At 41.5% G+C, this 12,039-nt stretch overlaps 1 protein-coding gene across 5 annotated transcripts in view; it reads right to left on the bottom strand.

Moving 5' to 3' along the window:
- LOC126262933 (uncharacterized) overlaps positions 1-12,039 on the bottom strand; it is a 421,675-nt gene that overhangs the window by 54,816 nt on the left and 354,820 nt on the right. For all 5 annotated transcript variants that reach the window (XM_049959863.1, XM_049959864.1, XM_049959866.1 and 2 more), the window contains exon 5: positions 4,001-4,197. In XM_049959863.1, the coding sequence (XP_049815820.1) occupies positions 4,001-4,197 (197 nt within the window). The remainder of the gene's footprint in view (positions 1-4,000; positions 4,198-12,039) is intronic.

Here is a 12,039-nt window from a genome sequence, read left to right on the forward strand (position 1 = left end):
TGATAGTGAATTTTCCTATCAAAGTAGGGCGCGGTATTTGCCTCCTCGATGCAACGGCTATTCAGATGGCCCTCAGTATGGAGGAACTAAGATCGGTTATTGTATTTAATGGCACCCCAAACGATTGAATGTAGTGTTTCTACGTTATATCTTTCAGCAATGTTGACCGCCTGACTGCGGTAAACTTAGGAATGTCTAACATGCTTGCGGCCATTGCTGTGGGACAGACCGTATCGGAATTAGTCACTAAATAATACATTTTTGTCGTTCGGAATGAGATGTGTAACAACTATTCTTCCCATGTTCTTACAAGTAGGGCGATGTACATCTCAAGGGATTCCTAAAATGTCGAAAGACAGAGTATAGCGACGTAATGATCGATAGTTTCAGCGGGGAAACATTTTTCAAAATATCGCCAATAACTATGATGAACAAACATATCCTTCTCTAACGATATTTGAAGACACAGTAAATAGACTAGTCCTCACTAATTACTACATTTACATCCAAATGACATGATACATAGCCTTAACAATTGTATTCATTACGATCCTTTTGCTTAAGAGATTTTGGACGTTGGGTGAAATGCTGAAAATTTCAGTCCAGAAATGAAAAGATAAATCAGTATAATGGTAGACAATGAAAAATCAGGAGATCCCATATTACTGTGGGACCCCTAGATATCGTACTCGGATTTTCCCGTCCTCTGACAGGCAACCGATAAATATTCGGTTATGCCTCGCCGACACTCATTTTCGTACTTCATTAGCTTTTAGCATCTATCAACATTCCAGGCATTAGTCTGATATCTGAATGATTGTAAAATCGTCATCTACACAGTAAAACTCACAACTTAAATAACTAAAGCTATGGCGTATACATTAAGATATGTAATCAGTCATTGATTAATGTACTCGTAATTTCAGTTTACCCCACTGTAAACAAGAGAACATAAATACTATTTCATGAGTAATAGACAAGGACGTGTACTTTCACGTGTTGGTAAGAAAGACACTCCATGCCATTTCGTTCTGCTTTGTAATCAGTAGGACGCTAGTTGAAAAACTTATTTCCTGCTTAATGACAGCAGGAGATATGAGGTACGCGAATTAACGATAGAAATATGTTTCCATCTTTATTAAAGCGCACTCATTACATAACAGTTCACTTAATGTGCATTCCATTCCCACGATTCACAAGCAGTCTGTCACTGGAGAGGCTCCAGGCAGCACATTGCCATCAAATAAACTGTTGAACGAAAAGACATATACAACATACGTATAGTAAACGCGATAATTGAGAGCCTTAATAAAAGATTAATGACCTTCAACTTAAAGAGAACAGTAGAGATTAGTCTTGGGAGACATCAAAAGAGTGTGCTGAGAGCTGAAACTTAGTTAACGATTTATGTCGTGAAGCGTGATCACAATAATATGTCAATGCAGTTGAAGTAGAATAAAAGAAGTAGGAGTTCTTTAGGTTCTGTGGTTTTTAGTGTCTAGAAGTATGGAGTAATCCCAAACTGGATCATGTTTATAATATAATAATACCCCACTTTAAACAGAAAGAAGTGCAATATATAATGTCAGACATTTACAACAGAAAATGAACTATTTTAATCTACGTTGTGTAGTCATTGTATTATTACAAGTCAGGTAGAACAATGATTAACATGACCTGCTGAATACGTTGTACCACCCGCACACTGAAAGATCGTATTGACACACTGACAGAAACATGCCGCAGAATTATTTGTTTTTGATCCAGAATAAATGGGATATTTGTTACGTGGCCTATGAAACAAGAGCAGTTTTGTTGATCTTCGTATTAAGGCCGTTTTATTATTGTGTGGCTAATGTTTCGGCCGATATTGTTGGTTATTAGTATTTCGTATAAAGTTATTCAAATATAGTGATGTCAAAGGGTATTTGAGTGCCTTATTTTTGCTGTTTGTCCAACTTATTCCTCTACTCACGTTCTCGTTCGTTAAGAAAAAATACTGATAGTTCGATCCGCGCTCACCACATGTCTTATTGAGCAGTTAAGCATGTTGGCCGTTAGGCACGCTCTAACTGCAGTGTACGACAAAAACAAGCAGGACTGTCATGACTGTATGTGTTAAGAGAGTGGTAGTCAACCCTCTCCCTACGGCCCACTAGTGGGTGTTCGAGCTTTGATGGTGGGCGGCGGACGGTGGGAGTGTTAAACAAATTTTCGTTAGGTTCTAATAAAATACAGAAATAGTGTGTATGAAAAAGAATCATCCGATTTTGCATGTCTATATTTTTAAAACTAATAAACATATACAATGAATTTTGGTTTTGATGAACTGCAAACACAAAAAGCTTTTTAATTTATTTTTTATACCTTTCCATAGCTGTTCAACATGCCGCCCTTGAGATGTACGGCATATGTCAATGCGGTACTCAAATTGTTCCCACACTCCTGCGAGCACGTCTTGAGTTACAGCTCCCAAAGCTGCTGTTATACGATGTCTCAGTTCATTCGTTGTTTTTGGTAATGGAGGCACATAAAGAAAGTCTTTTATAAACCCCACAAGAAATAGTCACATAGAGTCATGTCCGGTGACCTTGGAAGCCTGTAATGTAAGGCCGAATCATTTGCTCCAGTGCGAACGATGCATCATTCAGTAATCCTTTCATTTAAAAATTCTCGCACGTCCAGATGCCAGCATTGTGGTGCCCCATTCTGTTGGTAAATGAAGTCGTTCGAATCAGTCGTGGGAAAAGAAATTTCTCAAGCATATCGAGATACGTGCATCCTGTAACAGTGTTCTGGGTAAAGAAAAATGGACCATACATCTTTTCCCGTGAAACTTTACAAAAAACATTAAATTTTGCAAAGTCCCTCTCATATTGTACAATATCATAGATTGTTCCGTACCCCATATTCTCACATTATGACGGTTCACCTTTCCATTTAAATGGATTGTTGCCTTGTCACTGTGGCCGAGCGGTTCTAGGCGCTACAGTCTGGAACCGCGCCACCACTACGGTCGCAGGTTCGAATCCTGCCTCGGGCATGGATGTGATGTCCTTAGATTAGGTAGGTTTAAGTAGTTCTCAGTTCTAGGGGACTGATGACCTAAGAAGTTAAGTTCCATAGTGCTTAGAGCCATTAGAACCATTTTTGCCTCGTCACTAAACACTAAGCATGGAAGAAAACTGTCATCCTCCACCTACCCAAGTACGAAATAACAGAAGTCCACACGTTATTGTATGTCACCTTCGCGAAGAGCTTGCTATAGCTGAACTTTTTATGGTTTAGGTGTAAACGTTGACGCAACACACGCCAGGCGGACATCGGGGGCACGTTGAGCTGTCGAGATGCACGGCGAACGGATTTCTGCGGAATCCTTGTGAAACTATGGCGGATGCATTCGACGTCAATGTCAGACACTCGGGGACTGCCTGGCGATTTGCCTTTACACACACAACCTGTTTCTCGTAATTGTTCATACCATCGTCTAACGCTCTGTGCCGTTGGAGAATCCACACTATACCCGGTACGAAAATCACGCTGAACAGTTGTTACTGACCCGCACTGCGCAAAACGTACAACACAAAACGCTTCCTGTTGTCCCGACAGCTTTTTTACTGGGACTGAAGTTGTCGCACACTGGTGCTACCTGGCGGGAACCATGTAATTACTCGACAGGTTGCTCTTTACAACAGAACGTTGTTCACGCACGTATCTCAAACAACATAATAGTTATGATATTTTTTTTTTAAATCGGATGATTCTTTCCGATAGACTCTGCATTACACTAAGGCAAAAAAAAAAAAAGACAACGTACCAGTGTTTCCTGACGTTATCATGTCTAACAGGTCGACTGAGTCTGGTTCACATAACCTTTTCGCATTTCTCAAAGCATTGCGGTATACCGACAGGTGCATCTAGGCTTCATAGTCTCACAACTTACGACTCGACAGATTCTGCTGTTACGGTAGGCGTCTGCCTAAACGGAACGGAACGGTACCTGGCTACTATGGTGCCGGTGCGGTCGAAGGCGACGTTGGTGTTGTGGAAGTAGGCGCCGGACGGCGGGCACTCCTCGCCGTCGGCGGTGACGGGGAAGCCCGGGCAGGGGCAGCCGGTGCAGTTGACCCTCTCCGGCAGGTTGACCACCGCGTACAGCCCGTGCCGGCGGGCGGCGCACGACAGCTCCCTCAGGCCCTGTAAAGTGTAAACAGAGGCCGGCGCCTCGTTTGCTCCCTCGAGTCATTTCAGGCTGCCGTGGGCCGATACGGCTTCGATAGCGACGGAAACTCACTCAACGCACACTACCGGTCAAGAGTTTTTGATCACCCGTGATAAAAATTATGTACTTTGTTTCAGTGTACAAACACATCTCGGAAGCTAAACAGACCAACAAAATAAATAATTTTTTTCTCTATCATTAAGCAAAATTCAACATGGTTTGGATTTTAGCATCTTGAAAATAATCACATTTTGCCCTCGGAACACGTGCACAAACTCTTGGCATTCTGGGGATAAGGTTTAGCAGTGGTTTTTTTTTTTTTTTTTTTTTTTGCAGTCACTGCAGTCCAACACGTCTGTAAATTATTCCATAGATCTTCAGCATTAGATGACCTCGATTTTGTGATCTCCCTCTCAAGTTCTTCCCATCAGTTCAACAGGATTTAAGTTAGGTAGCTGGCGTGGCTAACCCATATTTTTCATTATATTTAGATTAAAGTTCAGTCTTGATCACGTTATGTCTGTTTTAATGAGTAACCGGTTTCGGTTTTTTCTATAAAACCATCATCAGACCTGTGAATAAATTTTAAGAAATACTAGATACCAATCTTTAAATGAATGAAAAAGTCTAATGATGTCAAAATTTTTAACAAAATAAAATAAAATTAGTTATACCCATTGGCTCCCTTGGGTTGGTAGGTGGAGCTCTCCTTGCTGCTGTGCAGTCAACTGATGGTTATGAGTGCTGAGCACGAGCTTAAATATGCAGAGGCTCCGCCTACTTCCTGTCACACTACTTCATAACTGCCAATCAGCGTTCATAATATGACGCCATCGTCAAAGTATAAAAGTAGGAAATACACTAATAACATACAATTGATTCATTTAAATATCTGATTAACAGATAGTAGTTGTGTCCACAACTTATTTTGGATAAAAACAGTGAATTACGATGAGTGATAGCTGTGCCCTCTATGGACAACCTTAATACTATTACAGTGCCAGTTACATCAAAGATGTAAAATCCTTGGCGTTGTGGTATATATCGATTATACCAAGTCGCCTACATCACAATTGCATCTTTGTTGGATGCTGCAGAATCGTCTTGTTTTAACTGTAGTTTTTATGGCAATGTTCTTTATAGCATTAAGTTAGCAGCCAATAGTACGTTACACATTATGTATATCTGAATAACTGATGAGACTGCTGATGCAGCATATTTTACATACATTGCTTTTGCCATGGGTATAACTAATCATATTTTTAAAAGCAATGTATGTAAAATATGCTGCATCAGCAGTCTCATCAGTTATTCAGATATATATAATGTGTAACGTACTATTGGCTGCTAACTTAATGCTATAAAGAACATTGCCATAAAAACTACAGTTAAAACAAGACGATTCTGCAGCATCCAACAAAGATGCAATTGTGATGTAGGCGACTTGGTATAATCGATATATACCACAACGCCAAGGATTTTACATCTTTGATGTAACTGGCACTGTAATAGTATTAAGGTTGTCCATAGAGGGCACAGCTATCACACATCGTAATTCACTGTTTTTATCCAAAATATAAATAAGTTGTAGACACAACTACTATCTGTTAATCAGATATTTAAATGAATCAATTGTATGTTATTAGTGTATTTCCTACTTTTATACTTTGACGATGGCGTCATATTATGAACGCTGATTGGCAGTTATGAAGTAGTGTGACAGGAAGTAGGCGGAGCCTCTGCATATTTAAGCTCGTGCTCAGCACTCATAACCATCAGTTGACTGCACAGCAGCAAGGAGAGCTCCACCTACCAACCCAAGGGAGCCAATGGGTATAACTAATTTTATTTTATTTTGTTAAAAATTTTGACATCATTAGACTTTTTCATTCATTTAAAGATTGGTATCTAGTATTTCTTAAAATTTATTCACAGGTCTGATGATGGTTTTATAGAAAAAACCGAAACCGGTTACTCATTAAAACAGACATAACGTGATCAAGACTGAACTTTAATCTAAATATAACAATTAATTGATCACTGTATTCCAAAAATGTTTACCAAAACCATATTTTTCAGTTCTCCGTTTTTCTGTTGTCTATTGACTTACCCTGCCACTATTTAGAAACATGTTTGGGTTCATTGTCCTTCCACAGAACAAACCTCTTCTTGCCAGATCGGACAGCATTGTTCCTCAGTACTTGTTATGTCCTCCTTTGTTTAATATTATAATAATTCTTCTTGTTAGATCATCGAATTTATCGAGAGTGAAATATCCTCAAACCATGACCGGCCCTCGACTATGTTTCACCACTGGCGTCACACACTGACTCTTCATGCGTTCTCCACGAATTCGACGAGCAAAAATTCGACGATGGCTTCCAAATATTTCAAACTTAGATCCGTCCGTGAATAAAACCTTGCACCGTTACTGCCGCGTGGGATTAGCCGAGCGGTCTAAGGCTCTACAGTCGTGGACTGTGCGGCTGGTCCCGGCGGAGGTTCGAGTCCTCCCTCGGGCATGGGTGTGTGTGTTAGTCCTTAGGATAATTTAGGTTAAGTAGTGTGTAAGCTTAGGGACCGATGACCTTAGCAGTTAAGTCCCATAAGATTTCACACACATCTGAAATCTGAAATCTTCACCGTTACTACACACTCCATTTCTCATGTTGCTCTGCCTATTGCAAACTTTTAACCTAATTTTGATTGCGTAGTAAAGGTGTTTTGGCCACTCTGTATCCCTTTAAAAACTTTCTCACGCAGACAGCGTTGCAATGTTGACACGGAGATTGGAGCCTGTCCGACACTATTTACTTCCTCGCGACTGTCAGGTACAGTACGAGTGCTCTGAGGTTTACTTTGTACACATAGGAACAGAACTTCAAAGTGTGATGTTACTCGGAGTCTTCCATTTGGGAAACAGTTGCACTGTCAATAGTTAGCTTCCACCGTTACAATGTATCCACCGCTGTAGATTGCGCTACGCCAACATTTGTACCAATTGTCCTACTATAATAGCCTTCCTGATGAACAGCTGCAATTACAGTACGGCTGCCGCTTCCGTCCCATAAGAAGGTAATGTAGTATGAACCTGATCAGGTATACAAACACACTGCTAGATTCACACAATGTAGTGTAAACTAATGCGTTTTTATGCTAATGTGTGGTGTCTGTTTTTTCGGACATGTGCGAATGACCAAATACGTCCAACCTCCTGTGGGAACCTTGGAAGAGCGAATATGAAGGAAATGGATAGGAGCTGCGGATAGGTGAAACTCGATGGCAGTGTGGATCGGCCTTGAGGCGAGCCGAGATAGTTCGTGCAGTTGTGAAAACACTGTATCCGGGATGGCGCAGCGGTTTACCGCACCTCCCTATAAGCAGGAGGTCCCTTGTTCAAATCCCGGTCCGGTACACATTTTCAACCATCACCGTCGATTCCGGGTAATGTCTCAATGCAGCTAACAAAGTGATCCCTCCCCTCCCCTTTCCTTTCCTTTCCTTTCTTCCCCTCTCCACCTTGAGTTTACATATAATGTGCATTCATTGCTACACAGAGAGGTGAAGAAATGATTGCTATTCGAATGGAACCGTCTTAGGTAAATGTACGTCAGTGATGTGGATACTCATCAGCGCCCCTGTATATAAATAACCAGATACACAACAGAGGCGTTTTGTCTCAACATGTTTATACTTGTTTCATTAACAGAACGGTGATATAATAGAATAATCGAAACGAAATCCCTGTTTTAACTAGAAATCCACAGTGGTTTTAGACGATCGAAAACTTCTGACCAATCGTGTTGGATCTAGCCATGGTCACATATGCTACTGTCCCTTTTCATAACCTGTGATGGCCGTCCTTCTTTGGTCACGTTAAGGAGTTGGAATGTCCACAGGACTCCGAGACTATTGTCGTGTGGGTCAAGCGCCTTTACTGAGCCCAGGATAGGAAATGATGAAGAATATCTCGAAAGCATGTCCACAGGGGTCAGTGTGTATCACAGAATTTTGTGATGCAGCGTTGGAGCCCATTCTGCAGACGTTCGGCAACAGTGGAAAGAGGAACGGACTGACAACATTTGCAGACAACGAGTTGTTCGTCGTAAGTAGTTGCTCGAATGAACTGTAAAAGTCAAGTGTAATACCGCGCTCCATAAACTTGAATGAGGGAGTTGAACTGTCAAATTGTCACTAGCTCCTCAGAAATCAGCGTACGTGCCCTCGAAAGGGAATCTATCAAGAATAAAACAAAATTTAGTGACGTAACGGTTAAACTTGGAGTTCGTAAAAAAGAAATATCTACGACTAGTACCAGGTGTACTTCATAATTTGACCTACCACTGAAGGAAACAAGTGGAAACGGAACAAAAATGGTGCGCAATGTAAAATGCGTCGTAGATACACAATTTCGACTTTCCCTGAAAACAGTCGCGGTATATCACCATTACAAACAGTCTAGTAAAACAAATTAAGTAACCAGAAGGGCACTAGAAAACGAAATGAAACATTACGGGTTGACAGAGTGTGTGATGTTATTTCACACATCAGGAAAACCGAGTCAAATTTACAAAAAACTTGGCTCTACGAGCCCACTTACCAGGTGGACGTTGCACATCCCTTTCCAGGATGCATGCACGACGGCAATTGAGAGATATACACAACATAAATTAATAAGTGATGGTACTGATCCCCCGTGGTACACAAAACGCGTAAGATCGCTGTAGCAGAAGCAACGAAAGAAGCATGCAAAATTTAAAATAACGCAAAATCCTCAGGATTGGCAAAGTTTTGTAGAAGTTCGAAATTCGCGCGTACTTCAATGCGAGATGATTACAAAAATTTCCACAACGAAACTCTGTCTCGAAATCTGGAAGAAACTCAAAGCGATTCTGGTCATACACAAAGCACACCAATGGCAAGAAGAAATCAATACCTTCACTGTGCGATAACAACGATGAAGTCGCTGATGACAGTGCCACAAAAGCAGAGTTATAAAATGGTTCAAATGGCTCTGAGCTCTATGGGACTTAACATCTGAGGTCACCAGTCCCCTAGAACTTAGAACTACTTAAACCTAACCAACCTAAGGACATCACACACATCCATGCCCGAGGCAGGATTCGAGCCTGCGAGCGCAGCGGTCACGCGGTTCCCGACTGAAGCGTCTAGAACCGCTCAGCCACATCGGCCGGCTGCAGAGTTATTAAACAAAATTTTGCGAAACTCCTTCACCAAAGAAGACGAAGTAAGTATTCCTGATTTCCAATGAAGAACAATTCCCAAGATGAGAAACATAGAAGTGTAGCAAAGCAGCTTAAATCACGTAATAAAGGCAAGGCCTCCGGTCCAGATGGTATATTACTCAGGTTCTTTTCAGAATATGCTGATATAATAGCTCAATATTTAGCAATTATATACAACCGCTAGCTCACAGAAAGATCCTCATCTAAAGACTGGAAAACTGTGCAAGTCACACCAATACCCAAAAAGGGAAGTAGGAGTAATCCGCTGAATTACAAGCCCATATCGCTAACGTCGATTTGCAGTAGGGTTTTAGAAAATAAACTGTATTCGAACATTATGAAGTACCTCGAACAAAACGATTTATTAGCTCATAGTCAGCAAGGACACAGAAAATAGCGTTCTTCTGAAACACAACTACCTCTTTATACTCATGAAGTAATGAGTGTTATCGACAGGGGAAATCAAATTTTTATATTTTAGATTTCCTGAAGGCTTTCGATACCGTTCCTCACAAGCGTCTTCTAACCAAACTGCGTGCCTATGGAATATCGCCTCAGTTGTGCGACTCGGTTAGTGATTTCCTGTCAGAGAGGTCACAGTTCGTAGTAATAGACGGGAAGTTATCGAGTAAAACAGAAGTAATATCCGGCGCTCCCCAAGGAAGTGTTATAGGAGCTCTGTTATTCGGAATCTGTATTAAGGACGTAAGAGACAATCTCAGTAGCCCTCTTAGATTCTTTCTTGATGATGCTGTAATTAACCGTCTTGTAAAGTCATCAGATGACCAAAACGAATTGCAAAATGATTTAGATACGATATCTGTATGTTGCGAAAAGTGACAATTAACCCTGAATAAAGAAAAGTGTGAAGTTATTCACATGAGTACTGAAAGAAATCCGCTAAATTTCGATTACGCGATAAGTCACGCTAAACGAAATACTTAGGGATTACAGTTACAATCAATCTAAATTGGAACGGTCACATCTGAAGTGTTATTGGCAGAGAAAACCAAAGACTGCCATTCATTGCCAGTTTACTTAAAAGGTGAAACAGGCCTACCAAAGAGGCTGCTTACACCACGCTTGTCCGCCCTATTCTGGAGTACTGGTTGGCGGTGTGGGCTCCGCATCAGGTAGGACTGACGGTTGACACAGAAAAAGTTCAAAGAATGGCAGCTCGTTTTGCATTATCCCGAAATGGAGGAGATAGTTCCAAACAATAGGGGTGAATTGGAGTGGCTATCATTAAAACAAAAGCCGGCCGCGGTGGTCTAGCGGTTCTAGGCGCGCAGTCCGGAACCGCGCGACTGCTACGGTCGCGGGTTCGAATCCCGCCTCGGGCATGGATGTGTGTGATGTCCTTAGGTTAGTTAGGTTTAAGTAGTTCTAAGTTCTAGGGGACTGATAACCACAGCAGTTGAGTCCCATAGTGCTCAGAGCCATTTGAACCATTAAAACAAAGGCGTTTATCGTTTCGACGGGAACTTCTCATGTAGTTTCATTCACCAGTTTTCTCCTCCGATTCCAAAAACATTATGTTGGCACCCACCTACGTAGGGAGAAATGATCATCACGATACAATAAAAGAAATCAGGGCTCGCACAGAAAAATTTAAGTGCTCGTTTTTCTCTCCCGCCGTTTGACAGTGGAACGGTAGGGAGAGACAGCTAGAAGGTGGTTCATTGAACCCTCTTCCAAGCACTTTATTGTGAATAGCAGAGTAATCGCGTAGATGTAGATGTTGACATGCGCAGATTCTTTGAGAAGGATGTCACAAACACATTTTTCCCCTCCTGAGGCTAAGTGACCCACAGTTTTTGCAACTGCTCCTTTATATCCTCGATATTGACACTGGGATGGACTTGACGCCTGAGATGGTCCTGCACATGTTCTATCGGGAACAGACCTGGGGTTCCTGCTCGCCACAAGAGACAGTTCAATGAAACACTCCAATACGTATACCAGCGTTATTGTGCTGGAAAATAGCACCAGGATAATGTCGCATGAGAGGTAACAACTGAGGACGCAGGGCGTCCGTGACGTCATGTTGTGCGATCAGAGTTCCGTCGATCACTACCAGCCGTCACCGGAAGTCATACCCGACGACTTTCCACACATTGACGCCAACTCTTTACAGCGCTTGGAAAGCCTAAAACTATGTACGGCATTATCTGTCTGTGTTCGTATTGTACATTTTTTGTTCATTTTTTCGAGTTGCTGAATTCGATATGCGGAACCATTCAGGAATTTACCAAGACATGTGTGGGAAACCACATAACAAATTCTACATTGCTTTACCAGTGTACCATTTCAACGCAAATTAATCTGTTTCTCGGGTTCAACCTATGACTAACGTGCGTTTCCCCGTCTTACCAGCCAGCGCTATACGCGTTGCAAAATACGAGAGGGTACATTTTGAATAGCTTGCAGCACATGCAGCTTTGATGGCTTTATTCAGAATTCCAGTACACTACATTTTTTCGTTAAACTACAATACCCTATTTTTCAACATAATGTCTATTCAATGCGACGACCTTTAAGTCCCATTACTGGTAGGACGTGGATGCTCAC

This window comes from Schistocerca nitens, chromosome 6, assembly GCF_023898315.1.
Source record: "Schistocerca nitens isolate TAMUIC-IGC-003100 chromosome 6, iqSchNite1.1, whole genome shotgun sequence".
In the NCBI taxonomy this organism is placed as follows: domain Eukaryota; kingdom Metazoa; phylum Arthropoda; class Insecta; order Orthoptera; family Acrididae; genus Schistocerca; species Schistocerca nitens.